Below are 17,390 nucleotides of genomic sequence, written 5' to 3'. Positions count from 1 at the left end.
CAAGTCGTCTTTACTAAATTGTTATATCACTTGTTCGCCCTTACTAAAATTACATTTTGGACGAGGTAAATTGTCCAACTCGTGTTACGAGCAATTATTAAAAAAAGAACGCGTGCTTTCTGTTTCATTACTTCATACAATTATTATATCTCTAAAAACCTATGTGCTAGTATTTATGCAGAATGCAAGTTTCTCTTCCAAACAACATTAAAATATACAATTTAAGTGCGGGACGATCCTTGCCAGAGGTAAGAGTCTAGATAACGACGATTCTAATAAACTAGGCGTAATGATTCGACAAGAAACTGCTATCAGATGCTACAAGAAATACTTTGTACACATACCTGCCAACTCTCACGCATTGGGCGTGAGACTCACGCAATCACCCCAAAGAAAAAATGAAAATGCGTGAGATTTTTGCCCCAATTTCCACAATTTTATATATACTATCATTGATACATCAATTGCCCCAAAACCAAATCTCACGCATTGCCCCACTCTTGGGTTGGCAGGTCTGTTTAAAATTGTACATGTATTGGTATTCAACTCTATTCAGTATTTTTGCTAGTAAATCATTTAATGACTAGGGCTTTTTCAAGCTATTGACACAGCCAAATACTAATGAGTGACCTATTGCTAATGTGATGTGATGTAATATTCAATTGTCTTGCCTATAAACTGATCTATATCTTTAGCTCAAAAGTTGTACAGTAGGAGAAGGTAGGGAGGTTGAGCCATATTTTCTAAGTTCATTTTTAAACTATCGAAACTATTCTCACAAAAATTTGAGATTAATGTGCCCCACAATGTTTAGCGGCAGTGCATCAAAGAAAGAACCTGTAAAATAATGATTTTGGTTTTTACAATGATTTTAGTAAAGGTCTTCCTCTGGCTCTACCTGCCCCAAGTCTGGGGCAGGTGAAGCCATTCAATAATTTGTTTTGGTGCAGGTAGAGCCACTAACATAAATGTAACCGAACAGCTGCAAACTTCAAATGATCCTGGAGAAGTACCTTATGCTGTCCAATATAACAATGTTGCTTATTACGAACATATTATTGTGGTAAATATTTTACAAATATTGATAAAAAAACTCTTGTTACATAGTTAAAATAAAAATTTATGTTAGAACTATACTAAAATAATGCTATGTAATCACTTAACAAATGTTTGTTGGGCACTTTGCAATCAGTCATTTATTGAACATTGAAGCCATTAATATCTACTGCAAACATAACCTTGCTCACTGATGGACTGGTTCTACCGACTTTAATAGATTTACCCAAGGCCATAACAATGTTCTCTATTCCAACGTTCTCATCCATGTCCTGTTTCTCAAGGGAGATAAAAGATGTCGAAGTACCACTAGCTTTGCGCATAAAGTTTATCTTGTACAGGTTGTTTTCTACACCAATAATAGCTCCGACATAGTAGATTTAAGTTTTTTTTGAGTGGCATATTTCACTAATACATGACTGTTTATAATGGGTGTTTTCCTTTGTTGTTTGAGTAGCTATATCATGAGCTGGCTCTTCATCAACGCTGTCACTGTCTGTATCCAACATTTTTTTTGCTAGTTCTTCTTCTGATGTGGATTCATGCTTTTGTTCTGTGATCTCGCCTCCGATAGATTTTGTATCTTCCTAGTTTTCTTTTTATCTGAACCGCTCTTCTAGTCTGTTCTCTTCTGGGGTGTCATTCAGTATTGCAGACCTTGTCTTTTTTTCTTTTACATCTAGATGGGTTTCTGAGTCCTGCTGCCGGCAAAGGCATAATTTTGTGCTGTGTGACTTAACTCTTAGAAACTGAAGCCTAAATAGGAGTGTACTTTTGAGTGGAAGTAGTTTGTAGCATATCATTATTAGTAGCAGTAGCAGAGGTTGCAGGATGATTATCATCACTTCCAGTAGCAGATGTTTCAGGATGTTCTTCATCATTTGCAGTAGCAAGGGTTGCAGGCTGTATATCTTCATCAATAACTGAGTTTGGAAGTGGTCGGTCTGTCACGTTAGCTGCCATGAACTCGTGATCACAAAAATATTTGAGTATTTAAATGTAAGATGCTAGTACGTGAAAACCCTATAAAATATTAGCTTTGGTCATACTCAAGTTGAATGCAGTAGCAGCTAATCGACATATGTCATAGATTGATATAGGTCTAGCAGGATTTGAGCACATCCAGTTGTCACAAGCCTAATTGAAATAGGATTTCAGAAGACCAAAGACTGCTCGATCAAAAGGCTGAATCGTGTGAGAGGTACGTGGAGGTAGAGTGAGAAGCTTGATATTTGATTGCTTGCATAGCTCAACTACTTCTAATGACACATGGAAATTATGGTTATCCAAAATCAGCAGAACTGGTTTATCTGGTGAACAACGAGAGTGTTTGATGAAAAATGGCATGCAATCTCCTACAAATATTTCTGATGTCATGTAGCCTGACTTAGAAGCAACTCATTTTGCACCTGGCGGAGTGCCATTCACGAAAACCTCTTTCACGAGGGCACATGAAAATATGAAGAAAGGTGGTGTGTAATTTCCACCTGCACTTACTGCACAGCACAAAATAAAAAGTTCACCATGCTCTTGGGATGCAACGGCTACAACCTGTTTTTTACCCTTAGAGCTAATAACTTTGGCAGGCACCTGGACAGTTGTAATGCCTGTTTCATCTAGATTATGTATCTCCCAATTAGTTTGGAGGCAGGTTGAGCCTGGCTCAACCTGCTCCCAAACCAATTGGCTCAACCTACCCCTTATGCTCACATATTGAATACAAATGCCAAAATAAATAAATATTCTTTGAAGTTTATGGTAATTTGAGAAGAAATTAACATAAACATGCTGCTTCTAAATATATCTTAATGAGAAGATTGTAAACAAAAATGTGAAGAAAATATAGTTTGTTGGTTATGGTAGACAAGATTTACTTTTTAGGGTGTTTTCCACTATTTTGGAAATATTTCACTTACCATGCATTTGATGCAAGTTCCAATGGTTTTAAAATGGCTGACATTGAGCATTGACCTTCTGGAAAAGAACACAACTCTTAATGTTTTATGGTTTTCAAGAAAATCGTTATGGTTCAACTTGCCCTTTGGCTCAACCTACTCCACTCTCCCCTATAGGTTTGCTACAGGGAGATAATTTAGGTTTAGTTATTGTGCTCACGAATTTTAGCAGGCGTTTGATTGTTTGCTGCAACTGGATGGATTTTCCTACTGATCTAAGCTCCTTATGTGTTAAGGATAATCTATTAAAAGTAAAGCTAGGCCTAGTGTAGATTAAGCAAAAGTTCATTATGTTACACCTTTTGACAAAAAGGTATAACAATATTTTCCTATTCTCCTTCTATATGCTAGATGAACACAGTCAATAAGAAAGCTGTTACTAGGCCCTATACCCCTTCCTATTATACCAAGCTTGTCATTGAAAAGATTGAGTCATATCAGCTGTTTATGTACATGTATTCGAAGGCTTTCTTCGGAGTCTGCCCTGTTTTGTATATTTTCTAAACATTTCCAGCTAATTTAGCTTTTCAGTTGCTCTTTAAGTGGTATGAGAAGCTAAATTTCTAGTGAGCCACAAATTTTCTAAACCTACTCTTCACATGAATTGTCACTAATTAGTATGTTGGCAAGTCATAGCAGGCAAATACTCGTCATTTCATTGTGTTGTCTAGTGGCCTTTAAGAGGTCAGACAAATTATCCACTAATATCATCTAAGATAGGTCTTTGTAGTACATTGCATCACCACACACTCCTGGTGAATTTCTTATAGAGAACTTTATGTGTCAGCAACTATTCTCTATCGTTAACTGGGTTATTTAGTTGGGATGTTATTGAACACTGCTTTTGTTGTTCTCAGCTTTTCTTAGATATTTGATCAGTACCATATAGTCACAGAGTTCATTAGCAGTACATGTAACTACTTTTCTTCAACATGTAAAATGGGATCGCTAATTGTTGCCTTTATATGCCTAGCCACCGAGTTCATTAGCATTACGTGTAACTACCTTTGTTCAACATGTAAAGTGGGATCGCTTATTGCTGCCTTTCTATGCCTTTTTTTAACAAATTTATTTTTAAATGTCTTCAAATGATCACATTTGTTCTTCATATTACTCTACCTAGCATAATTTTTTGTTTGTTTAATATCCTTCATTTTTATGTATGCTTTTCCCTAATAATCTTTTTTGGCATGTTGGTACTTTGGCGGCCTATGTCAGCATTTTATGTCAGCCTTATCTTCCTTCATCTTATGTACTCTTCCATCAAGATATAAACTGGTCATAGAATTCTAAGAATTCTTCAAGGATTCTATCATTAATGATTTCCATTTTTTAAAAATAATGACAAAGTATTGATATTGACAAGGTAACGCTATGTATTCTACAAGCGATTTGAAATGCCTAACAACTTGAACAAGTCAGAAACTCATTTGGTTTTAGACCAACTCAGCTATTGAGAAGACCCTCTCACAACTGCTTTGCAAGATGCCTGACCTTATAGTACATTGTAAAAAAGTCGTATTGTGGAACCGGCACTAGTGCGATGATTTTATTACTTGCTGGCTGATCATATATCAATCTACCACGAATACTACCGCTATGACATTTCACATAACATTTCAAAATAGTGTGGTGCAGTATTTGCGGTAAAAACTAATATCAATGCAATGTTATATAAATTTTCATAATAATATGTTAAAGTTGTAGATATCAGTGCGCTAGCTTCATATAATCACAGTTATGTTCACAGTATTGGTTATATATAGATATAGAACAAAGGTAAGCTTCCCTAGACCCTTTGTAAAAGCACCATTTTGCTTCACTGTATGTCAAACATGTGTAAACACCTGATCATGTCATGTAAATTTAATGAGTAACACACAGGTGTAAATATAACCACGCACTGCCTTTTCGTTACATGCATCAACATTGAATTGTTTTTATTGTCTTACCAGTTTTTACAGGACATATCATGTCTGACATATGACATTGCGCAACTGTAACACAGAGTTAAACCAAGCATTCCAGTATAGTAGATTCCTATAAGCTACAAAACTGATCTTATACAATTTATTATTTTGCTGTAGATTGACAAATTATGGTTACTACATGAAGGGTTTCCAAATCTTATAGCGTGCCATGGGCTCGAATTTCCGACAGCGATTTATTATCGTTATCATCTCAATATACAAACATGCGCTGGTCCCAAGTTAATAATCGTCTTTTTATTGCTATAGTAAAAAATTTAATTAAACAAGACCAGCTTCATTGAAAACGGGCTTCTGGAAATATCCAGTAGATATACTAATCTATAGAATTTTGTTATCAATCACGCAGTAAATATTGAGTTGCACACCGTTTTTTAATCTTTGTAGTTAACATGCTCTAGTCTGCGCTTAATGCATGTTTTTTACATACTTAAACTTGTGCCGCCTTTTACACATAGACCCAAAGTAGTTGGGGGCAAACATATATGTATATTTGCATATTTGTATATTGTATTTAACATATAACAACATTTGCCATTCTAACTTTCAAACTATATATCATGAGAACAGTGTTTTGTTTTATTGAAATAAATTAAAAAAGAAAATAAAAAGAACTGTAAAGGTTTTTAAACTTTGTTGAACAACTGTAACTTTAAAACTTCATATCATGAGGAAAATGTTTTGTGAAGGTCAAATAAATTGAGAAAATAATAAAACTATAAAAAAGGGTTCAGATGTAAGTGCGAAATAATTTGCAAGTAATAGCTAAATTAAGGCGGTTTTGCTACAATTACAATAAAAAATTATTTGGTAATGACACAAAAATACGAAATAAAAAAACAAAATAATAATCCTGAATATGTTGAATTATTAATAACAATTCGTTGCATAGAAGCGTGTGTATAAAACAAGATTACTGTTCCAGCAGAACCTATCTATCAAAACCTTGAATACGACGGTATTGGTACCACTCGATACTGATACAAAGGTAAAAATGAGACATCGGACTGTCTTTGTCTGACTGAATGGAGAAATATGTCGAGGCTATTCTTACTCGAGACAATATAATTGTCAGCGCGAGAATTGGCCTTGACCCAGATATAGTGGTTAAACCTTATGAAAAATATTTCTTAATAGAGGTGTCGTAACGGGTGGCCGCATTGATAAAATAATCGGCGTGCGCTATAGCTGGAATGACAGATCCAAAGACTGAAAAATATATACAGTCAAACATGGATAACTCGAACTTCACGGGACCAAGCAAAAGTGTTCGAGTTATCAGAGCGTTCAAGTTATCAGAGCACTGTCACAAGTTCATTTATTTATTTATTAGTAGATACATGTACATATACAAACTATAACATAAATCAAAAGCATAAATGGCTTGTTTCAAATTAAATGCTTCTAATGTAAAGTTTAAAACTTTTTTATCAAAAAGTATAGAGATTTTTCTATCACTTGAGATTGGTTTGTTGTTGGAGGTAATGTTATTGCCAGGACGTTCTTAGATTAAAATTGGCAAAACTTGATCGTTGTTGAAATGCTCAGAAGAAAAGGCATCTTTTACTTTTGAGCGTTTTAACCAAGATCAATTTTGCCGAGTTTTCTTGAAGTTTATGCGAAGGTTACCTCACTTTTCCTTGCTTCCGAAGGACCATCGCTAAGCGGATGTTTGGTAAAAATCAAATTTCTCCAAACCTTTAGAAAAGTCGTTGACAAAAATATTTTGCCGATGGTGGTAATAACGACACCTGTGAATTACGAAAAGATAAGGTTTACCTCTGTGGCTTGGAATAAAGTGATTTTCTAAAACGATAACAACCGTCTCGGTAGCCATTGGGCAAAAAACTGTTTGAGTTAACAGAGTTGAGGTCGAGTTATCTAAAGCAATTTATCATTGCGTGGGAACGGACCAAAGAAAACGTTCGAGTTAACCATGTGTTCGAGCTATCCGAGGGCGAGTTATCCATGTTTGACTGTAGATACATGTAGATGCTGCGACCTGCAACCAATTATCGGAGTTCAACTTGGAAAATACAGTCAAACATGGATAACTCACCCACGGATAGCTCGAACACATGGTTAACTCGAACGGTTTCTTTGGTCCGTTCCCACGTAATGATAAATTGCTATGGATAACTCGAACTCAACACTGTTAACTCGAACTGTTTATTGTCCAACGGCTACCGAAACAGTTGTTATCGCTTTAGAAAATCACTTTATTCCAAGCCATAGAGGTAAACCTCAACTTTTCGTAATTCATAAGCGTCGTTATTACCACCATCGGCAAAATATTTTTGTCAACGACTTTTCTAAAGGTTTGGTGAAATTTGATTTATACCAAACATCCGCTTAGCGATCGCCCTTCGGAAGCAAGGTAAAGTGAGGTAATCTTTGCATAAACTTCAAGAAAAATCGGCAAAATTAATCGTGGGTAAAACCCCAAAAGAAAAAGATGTCTTTTCTTTTGAGCATTTCAACAACGATCAAGTTTTGCCAATGTCAATCTAAAAAACGTCCTGGCAATAACATCACCTCAAACAACAAACCAATCTCAAGTGATAGAAAAATCTCTATACTTTTTGATAAAAACTTTTTAAACTTTACATTAGAAGCATTTAATTTGAAACAAGCCATTTGTGCTTTTGATTTATATTATAGTTTGTATATGTACATGTATCTACTAATAAATAAGTAAATACATGAACTTCTGACAGTGCTCTGATAACTTGAACGCTCTGATAATTCGAACACTTTCGCTCGGTCCCGTGAAGTTCGAGTTATCCATGTTTGACTGTAGTTTACACTAACTTTTTTCAATTAAGACAAATTGAATGGCGTGACTACAAGGATAGAAATTTGTTTGCATACATTGGCTGTAATTTTTGGTAGTTCTAATTTAAGGTGTAAAAACTACAGATCAGGAATAAGACAAATCAAATATATTCTAATGTGCATTAAACTCTGTTGTTTTATAAATTTGACATTCTCCTTTAGCTTGTACAGTGATCTTGTGTAGGTGAATTAGTATTTTAAAATATGTGTTGGTGGGTAAAAAATTGTTTATGACCAGATACTTTCCTTAATAAAACTTTATAATTTATAAACTTAATATACTTTATCTTCAGAGATTTTACTCCAAATTAGAAAGCTTGTTAATAGCTACTATTACATTCACTTGTATGAAGTGCTGTAGTGCATCCTCAGCTTGTCATAGACATGTAACTCAGTGGTGAGTCTGGCCATCCTTATTAATGTGACTATGATCAATACTAGCAAGTCACCAACTAACACCCCTAATGTTTTTAGTGGCTCGCAGAAAAAAAGAAAAGAAAATTGCAACAACAAGATGTTGGTAAGTGAATGCGCCTTTAGCATGCGCTAGTTTCTCTTTTAATTGGTTGTTATTGTGATGTACGCACAACCTCTCGTGTATGGTTTTCTTTGGCAGATATTCGCAGACGTATTGAACTACTACAGGACTTCTCCATGCCACATGTCAGCAATTTAGTAAAGGTTACAGCTGACAATAAGTATGTTATCACTGCCGGCACGTACAAGCCTAGACTGCGGGTGTACGACACCAGCGAGATGTCTCTCAAGTATGAGAAGGTCATGGATTCACATGCGATCCAACTCGTCTGTTTAGAGGAAGACTATTCGAAGGTTCATATCTATTTGCTATTGGATGGCTGATGAGTTATTCCTCAGTGCCTTTAGTAGAAACTCTGGTTGTCAGTCTAATTCTTGTTTTCATCATTCTACGAGAACCAATTTATCCATTCTTGTTTTTAGTTTGTCAATGTGTAGCCCTCTCTGTGCAATTAAGTCTGTTTGGGGAGTAGCCATATTTTTAGCATTTTGAGTAGATGCTTTACAAATGTTGACAAATAGATGTGCCAGGAGTACTCTGAGTACTCCAGAATGTTCCATACGTTTAGCTACTTAAATTATCAGCAGCTTTGAAATAATTCAACTTTTTGTAGCTTGGAAAATATGAAAAGTTAAATTGTGTTGGGAATATGTTTTTGCATTTAAACTAGTATGTACTAGATGCATATTAATGTGTGAAGTTTTTACAAATTAATGATAATAAAATAGTTTGAACATTACAGTTATTAGTTTGAAATATTATTGATAAAATATGGCTGCTATTGATTGTAAGTTTTTATAGTCCCTTCAGCGATAACATTACCTGAAGTGGTTTTTATTCCGTATAGTAGATTTTAATCACAGTTGTTTTTTATGACATTCAGTATTTCACTTGTCACAGGTTGTCATATTGCAAGATGACCGATACTTAGAGTTTCATCACAAATATGGCAAGCTATTTCGAACAAGAATTCCCAAGTTTGGACGAGATTTATCATATCACTTTCCTTCGTGTGACCTTTACATCGCAGCATTTGGGTACAGTATGCACTCTCCCCCCTCCCCTCCTCCGTGTAGTTAATTTACTCCAGCCTTTGTTTCATATTTGACTCTTCACTGCGTCTGTATGAACTTGTGTCATCTGAATGTTAAAAGTCTTACCTACAAATGTACTTTCTGACAAAAAAATGTCAGCCCTAATTTTAACATGGATATTAATATAGGTAACTATAAAGAAACTAGGAATTTATAAACCATAGTTATAACTTTATTATAAAGAGTCAATGTTAAGGAACAAGCTGTCTATTTATACATGTAGTATAACTCTTAATCCTAAAGCTTTCCAATATCTTTGTACCACAGTATGCATTACCGATGTGTATGATTTTACTTGTATCATACTGTAATACAAGTCCACCTTTCCTCTATTTCAGAGATGAGGTCTACCGTCTGAATTTGGAACAGGGCAAATTTTTGAATTCAATTAAATGTAGCTCCAAGTAAGTCATGTACTGCATTATACTGTATACACCAGCCTTGTTCTATCAGAGTTTTGCTCATGTAAATACTTACCTCACACTTAACAAGCTATTAGAGTTGTTTGCTCATGTCTATAGCTGTTTTCCTTACCATGTTTCAGTGAAGTAACCTGTTGCGAGTTCAACCCGGACCATCAGCTGTTCACATGTGGAACAGGACACGTAAGTTGAATTACTGACACACTGTTTGTCTTTGAACGTTGCTATTAGTTTCAGAGATAGCTGAAGTTCTGTAATAGCTTCTGATCATTCGTATTATGGAAAATGCCAGGAACAGGTGTGTTTTGCTCCTCAGGGTCAGATTGAATGCTGGGATCCGCGAACAAGATTTAGAGTTGGTTTGTTAGACTGTGCTCTTGCCACCTATCAAGAGTCAACCATGTAAGTCAGTTTTAGTCAACTTTGCATTAATTGCTAATATCATCAATGCTTTTGTTTGATTATTTTTATTTTAGTTTTAATGCGAGCCATTTGGTGCTAGAAAAATGTTTGTTGATCAATTGGACATGCAGTTGGTAGGCTGAGATCGTTTGAAACCGCGAGTGGGTTATGAGCTTTGCATTAATCACCTTTCCTTCAGCCAATAATCGGAGTGTTAATTCTTAGCCGAGTTTCATCGGACGATTTTTATTCAATAAAATATGAGCTAATGCGGCCAGTTTCGCTTCTATGTGTTTATTTATTGATAACACAGACAGACGCCGGTAGTTCTTCTCTTCTTCGCTAAGAATAGCTCAAGTTGCATATGAAAACTTAATGGAAACAAATTGTAACATACGAAAGAAAAAAAATTGTGTTGACAGTACAGTCATACATACAAGTGCCCCAAATTACGAGAACTCGTGATACGAGCTGACTTTCTAACGAGTTTCATCCTTGAGATGCGCGTAATCTTTAAGATACAAGTGAATGAGCTGGTTTTCTATGGGCACTACACTATATGGCCAAGTATACGAGAGGCCGCTTTCGAGAACAGCATCGCTCGGTCTTTCTCCTCAAATCAGTTTCAAAAAAGTGTTTAACAGGTTGGCTAAAAGTTATAGCGAGCGCAAGGAAAAATAGCCTAACCGAAAACAGATGCTAAAAAAGAATGACAAAATTAAAGTAAGTTTTTAAAAAGATGAAATCTTAGCTTCAAGTGTGTGTGTCTAATAAGCTAAAATCATCAAAGGTAAATTCAAGGTTTCTATTACGTAGTGCCACAAAGGTTTAGTGTACCGAACACATTGATCTCATGTCTCTCTCAGACTGCTGTTATCCACAACGTCTGTGTTGAAGGTAAAAACTCCATACAGTAGTGCACATAGTGATGTTACATTTTATTGCAGATTGTAGCAACTACATGTAAACAAATATTTGCTACTTTGTTGGCGTAGGTACTGAATTACAACAATTGAAAGCACAGTACATTTGTACAGTACAGATATGACACATCTGTTACATTATAGTGCAGATCTGACTCATCTGTTATATTACAGTACATATCTGACTTATCTGTTATATTGCAGTACAGATCTAACTCATATGTTATATTGCAGTACATATGTGACTCATCTGTTATGTTACAGTACAGATATGACACATCTGTTACATTATAGTGCAGATCTGACTCATCTGTTATATTACAGTACATATCTGACTTATTAGTTATATCACAGTACATATCTGACTTATCTGTTATATTGCAGTACAGATCTAACTCATATGTTATATTGCAGTACATATGTCACTCATCTGTTATGTTACAGTACAGATCTGACTCATCTGTTATAGTGCAGTACATATCTGACTCATCTGTTATATTGCAGTACAGATCTGACTTATCAGTTATATCACAGTACATATATGACTTATCTGTTATATTGCAGTACAGATCTAACTCATATGTTATATTGCAGTACATATCTGACTCATCTGTTATATTACAGTACAGATATGACTCATCTGTTATAGAGCAGTACAGATCTGACAGCAGTTATATCACAGTACAGATCTGACTTATCTGTTATATTGCAGTACAGATCTAACTCATATGTTATATTGCAGTACATATGTGACTCATCTGTTATGTTACAGTACAGATCTGACTCATCTGTTATATTGCAGTACAGATCTGACTTATCAGTTATATCACAGTACATATCTGACTTATATGTTATATTGCAGTACAGATCTAACTCATATGTTATATTGCAGTACATATCTGACTCATCTGTTATATTACAGTACAGATATGACTCATCTGTTATAGTGCAGTACATATCTGACTCATCTGTTATATTGCAATACAGATCTAACTCATCTGTTATATTGCAGTACATATCTGACTTATCTGTTATATTGCAGTACAGATCTAACTCATATGTTATATTGCAGTACATATCTGGCTCATCTGTTATATTACAGTACAGATATGACTCATCTGTTATAGAGCAGTACAGACAGTTCCCTACTTACGAACATTCGAGTTACGAACAATGGTACATACGAACGTATGTACCGTCGTTCGTAACTCGAATAACTTTCGAGTTATTTGTTTGAACTTTGTTTGAACTTTACATATGTATTGTAAAGGGATTTGCCGGCCTTTACTTGGCACGATCTATACTAATAAATAAAGAGAAGAGAGTGCGTGTAGTTTCATTCAGCTTTTAATTAGCGAAGGAAATTTCACTAGCCGAGGAGCGTACGGCTATCTGCTCTGCTCAACTAAATGAGCGTACTCATTTATATACAATAATATCAACCGTTCCGGCTAACGGCAAACGATAAGAACACCGGCTAACAAGGTGAATAAATAGGACCTCTAGCGCGTTAATATGACAACAATATAAGTGACGATAAGTGATAGTGTTATGACGGCATATCAGATATAACAATAGCATAACGAGTGAAACAACGATATAATAAATGGACAACACATACAAAAAATAAGACAACAACCATAAGTGATAGCATAACGATTAAAACAACAATATAATAAAAAGGACAAGACATACAATAAATAAGAAATGCAGTGTCATGGCCCGGCGTCCACCAAAGTATTATCTCCATTTTGTTAAATTTTTTTTCAGTACAAACCAATACAGGTTACTTATACAAGCCTTAAACATACTTATATAAACCTTCAATATACTTATATAGGCCTTAAACATAAATTATAATACAAAATATAGCACTGAAGCAACTTACAAACAAATTCACCTTACAAACAATCGTTAGGAACGTAACTCGTTCGTAGGTTGAGAACCGTCTGTACATATCTGACTCATCTGTTATATTACAGTACATATCTGACTCATCTGTTATATACTGTACATATCTGACTCATCAGTTATATTACAGTACAGATGAGCCAAAAACAAAACTTAACAATAAAGTATAGCCATTGGGCAGTTGTAGAATACATGGCCGATTCACTTTATACCCACTACTAGTAACTAGGTTAGAGAAGTTCTATTCGATACCGGTTCCAATTATTTGAAGTTGGCAATAGGTGAAATGTCGCAGTATGAGGTAATTATTATAATTTGCTGCAGAGAAACCGTGCCAAAGATCACTTCTCTAAAATACAAAGATGGACTAAACTTAGGTGTTGGCACAAGTTCTGGTCAGGTATGTAATTTGGTTTAGAAAGGTATATTTGGCTACTGGGTATGATATAATTTGTCCCCAAGTACTTGTGTGCTTGACGAATTTTGCTTACCGTGTGTCTCTCATGACTCGGTTGACACTAATGGCTATTTTTAGATACTGCTTTATGATATTCGTTCTAAGAAACCCTACTTGGTCAAGGATCACAACTATGAGCTACCGATTAAGGTCATTAGGTTCCAGGAAAAAGAAGACATAGTTCTTTCCATGGATAAAAGAATCGTTAAGATGTGGGACCGTACGACGGTGAGTAGTGTCACGCAGTGAAGAAGTGTGCCTTAGCTAACCTGTTCCTTCTAGTCTTTTTAACCAGCTGTCTCTGGAGTGCTTGGTCAAGTTTATCAAACGGGATTGGCTAGTATGTACAGGCTGCATAGTTTTGTTCACAAACCTGCGTCAGTCATGCCAGCTGGTAGTTAGTGACCTTCACAGAGGCACCAAGTAAGTCAGTCCCTGAAATGTCTCTAAGGCTACATAGCAAGCATGAAGTTTGTGTGCCTCAATAGGAGCAGTTAGACTTATCTGTTGTAGGGGAAGGCTTTTACTCATATAGAGCCAGAGGATACAAGCTTAAATGACCTCTGTGTTATGCCTGATACAGGTCTGCTTTTCATAGCTAATGAAGCGCCCAAGATTCTCTCTTACTATGTGCCGGTAGGTGGTCTTACAGCTCAGCTCGTCTCCATAAGCCTTATTAACCTAGTACTTCTGTTTGCAAGTTCTGTTGTACTCTTGTAGAGCCTCGGACCAGCTCCCAAGTGGTGCTCTTTCCTAGACAACATCACAGAAGAACTGGAAGAGACATATACTCCACAAGGTAGGTCTGTCTCACCACATATACCCCACAAGGTAGGTCTCTCTGACCACTTATACCCCTCAAGGTAGGTCTCTCTGACAGCATAAACCCTACAAGGATAGATGTATATGGATGTGTGTAGATTGTCACTGATACATTTTTTGATGCAGTGTACGATGATTATAAGTTTGTGACGAGAGCTGAGTTGGAGGAGATGAATCTGAGCCAGCTGATAGGCTCAAGCTTGCTGAAAGCGTACATGCACGGCTTCTTTATGGATATCCGTCTGTATCAAAAGGTGAGCAAAACCTACTCGCTGATGGAGCTGGTTGTACGGTACAGGTGTAATTAGTTTGGTTGCTTCCTCTACACATACTTTATAAGTCATTTTAATTGTTTCATTGTTAGTCGTTTATTTAGTCTTTTTTCCTCCGTATGAGGTGTAACGTGTCACACATTTTGGTGTTGAGAGTTTGTTAATGATTAATTTGATACTGACATAAAACTTGCACCTAGTTACAGAATGCCGTACTTTTAACTTCTGCAGGCTGTTACTAGAAGACATCAGTTATGTGACTAAAACATACAACATCAGTAAGCTCTTTTTTGATAGTCTTAACAGCAGAACTATTCAAATTTATCAGAAACTGCATGCTGAACTAATTCAGCTTTCATGTAATAGAGTCATTGATCATTGCAAATAGGATGTGACAGTAACTCACTATTCTTGGCTAATTTTTCAACTAGAGCGATTGAACATACAACTTTAGTGATAGTGAAAAACTCAGTATCAGGTGGTTTGAATATAAACTTCATCCACTTCATTTTGCGCACATTTTTCATTGCAAGCGTCATTGGCAACATTAGAATTTTGTGGAGCACCAATAAATATAAAATATAGAGATGGACTATACTATATCTAGTAGAGTTTACCTTGTTATTGTGCTATTGTCGAAGTTGTGGCTCAACTGCAACATATGTTCAAGTAATGCACATATTATAATAATTCGTGATTAGAGCTGGCAGACTTGAGATAGGAAACTGCAGTATGGCAGTGTCGTCATAACCAATTGCAGGGAGCCAATGCAGCAATTCAATTAATTATCTTTTTCTTCACTAGGCTTCTTATCCCATATTCTGTTGACATGAACACATTTAGTTGTTTCAAATACATGTAAATAATATTTTTCCCTTTAAAGACCATTTGAGACACTGTTGAGCCTCATGATCATAATATTAGCGACACAGGGTTTGAAATCATCCTCTAGCATTCCAATGGAATGTTTTTTGCAATGGATGAAAAGGTATGATTGAGATACGATATATTACATGTATGTATATGTAACTCTGCCCTGTAGGCAAAGGGTGTTAGCGAGCCATTTGCCTACAATGATTACAAGAAAAAGAAGATTCGACAGAAGATTGAAGAAGAGAGGGTAGACAGAGTGAAACCAAAATATAAACTTCCTTCGGTGAACAAGGACTTAGCCAGGAAGCTTATCGAGGGTGACCAGGTGGGATGTGCTACCATGACTGTTGTGTTCATGATGAAAGTAATGTTGCTGAATCGCGAATATAAAGTGGATGCTCTTTTACCTAAATGTTACTTTTCTTCAGAATGCAGGTTTGCTGAAGGATGAAAGATTTTCATCACTGTTTGCCAACCCAGACTTCGCAATAGACAAGGAGAGCAGAGAATACAAAATGTTGCATCATAATGTGACCCGCATGGAAGAGAAAGCTCAGAAGAAGAAAGGAAAATTAGTTGATAAGTTCTTAGAGGTGGATGAGAAAAATACACAAGTGGCTTCGAAAACCTCAGTGGTTTGTACCTGTTTGTTATCTCCCAGTTTTTCTTGTTAGCTCTTGCTTGCACTACGTGACCTGACCAGATTATATTAAGTTGTAGATTTCTTGGGTAAAACCAAAGATTAGTTGTACCAATGGACTAGTTATGTTGTTACATAGAAGCACCTCCCAGTGCTTGGGGTTCATCAAGAACAATTGGTTTTAGAAAAAGAAAAAAGATACAGAATTGAAAAAGCCGAGATTTTTTGAACTAAAAGAAGGGGACTCCCTGGCAGACCTCTCTAGCAAACAGGTCAAGCAGAAGAAAGCGAAGTATGTTGGTTGGGTTTAATTTTTCGCTCACTCTGTATTCTATTATCTGTAATATGTGTTATTTGGCTGGTGTTTATAGCAGCTGAACTGTACAATCAGGCTTATGTTAGGATATAATTCCTTTCAGAGTGCCTTTGGAGGACAGGATAGCCAGACTGGAGTCTAAGAGCGAAACCATCCAACATAACTCGGCGTTCGGGGCTAAGGAAATGACATTCATCCCTTCAAGCGTAGGTTACTTAGTACTTGTGTGGCCACTGCCCTGTCATATTACTGTACAAACAGTTCTGTCTTCTTTTGCTGCCTCTCAAAGTGCTTATAGAATAGTCAAGATGCCTTTTTACCACTGTTATAACTTATCTGGTTCATTGGCTAGGATGACAAAGTAAAGAAACGAAAACAAGAGCAGGACCAGCATAGGAAGGAGAGGTCAAAAATAAGACGATCAGCTCAAAGAATAACTAAACACAAGATAGCACCCATGTGGAAACCGAGCTAGGATGATTGGTGCATTGGTGGATGGTTTACTGTCCCATCATGGGTCTGGAGTGACCCTGTGCCTAACTGCCTAGCAGCCGGAGGGCTTGCAGGCGTCAATACTCGCCTCAGACTACAACACCTACAGTCAGTTAGTGCCTATAAGCACTGGATGGTGCTGTTGATCAGCAGAATCTAATACATTTGCGTGTAGTATGGTGATTTATGATAACATGTTAAACACGGTCTCAGCATACTTTCAGTTCCCCAGAGAGCCGGTCTCTTATTCTTTAAAAGTTTACACGCATTAGGATCTATCAATATGTTATCCCATTTATGTATCTTACCGCTGGAAGACATCACTTCACATTGATATAAATTATGTCATAAAAGTTTCACGTTGGTGCTAAATGATGCTAAGGGGTAATAAATA

At 36.2% G+C, this 17,390-nt stretch overlaps 1 protein-coding gene across 1 annotated transcript; it reads left to right on the top strand.

Annotated features, from left to right (window-relative positions):
- Nucleotides 1-105: 105 nt before the first annotated feature.
- Nucleotides 106-17,375, top strand: LOC137385580 (nucleolar protein 10-like). The gene is made up of 17 exons (XM_068072068.1): nt 106-248; nt 8,309-8,354; nt 8,451-8,665; nt 9,273-9,409; nt 9,805-9,870; nt 10,011-10,071; nt 10,205-10,290; nt 13,449-13,524; nt 13,660-13,809; nt 14,095-14,217; nt 14,302-14,380; nt 14,530-14,657; nt 15,718-15,873; nt 15,977-16,183; nt 16,374-16,480; nt 16,608-16,710; nt 16,857-17,375. The coding sequence occupies exons 1-17, from the start codon at nt 183-185 to the stop codon at nt 16,977-16,979; spliced, it is 1,929 nt and encodes a 642-aa protein (XP_067928169.1). The 5' UTR covers nt 106-182; the 3' UTR covers nt 16,980-17,375.
- The last annotated feature ends 15 nt before the right edge of the window (nt 17,376-17,390 follow it).

This window comes from Watersipora subatra, chromosome 1 (genome assembly GCF_963576615.1).
Source record: "Watersipora subatra chromosome 1, tzWatSuba1.1, whole genome shotgun sequence".
In the NCBI taxonomy this organism is placed as follows: domain Eukaryota; kingdom Metazoa; phylum Bryozoa; class Gymnolaemata; order Cheilostomatida; family Watersiporidae; genus Watersipora; species Watersipora subatra.
This window is presented reverse-complemented; position numbering and strand designations above follow the sequence as displayed.

Excerpts from the sequence above, each read along its gene's own strand:
- LOC137385580 (XM_068072068.1), top strand. The coding sequence starts at position 183 with ATGCAAGTTTCTCTTCCAAACAACATTAAAATATACAATTTAAGTGCG. Across the intron at positions 14,658-15,717 it reads ATATCCGTCTGTATCAAAAG|GCAAAGGGTGTTAGCGAGCC; the intron begins GTGAGCAAAACC and ends TCTGCCCTGTAG. Across the intron at positions 16,711-16,856 it reads TGACATTCATCCCTTCAAGC|GATGACAAAGTAAAGAAACG; the intron begins GTAGGTTACTTA and ends TTCATTGGCTAG.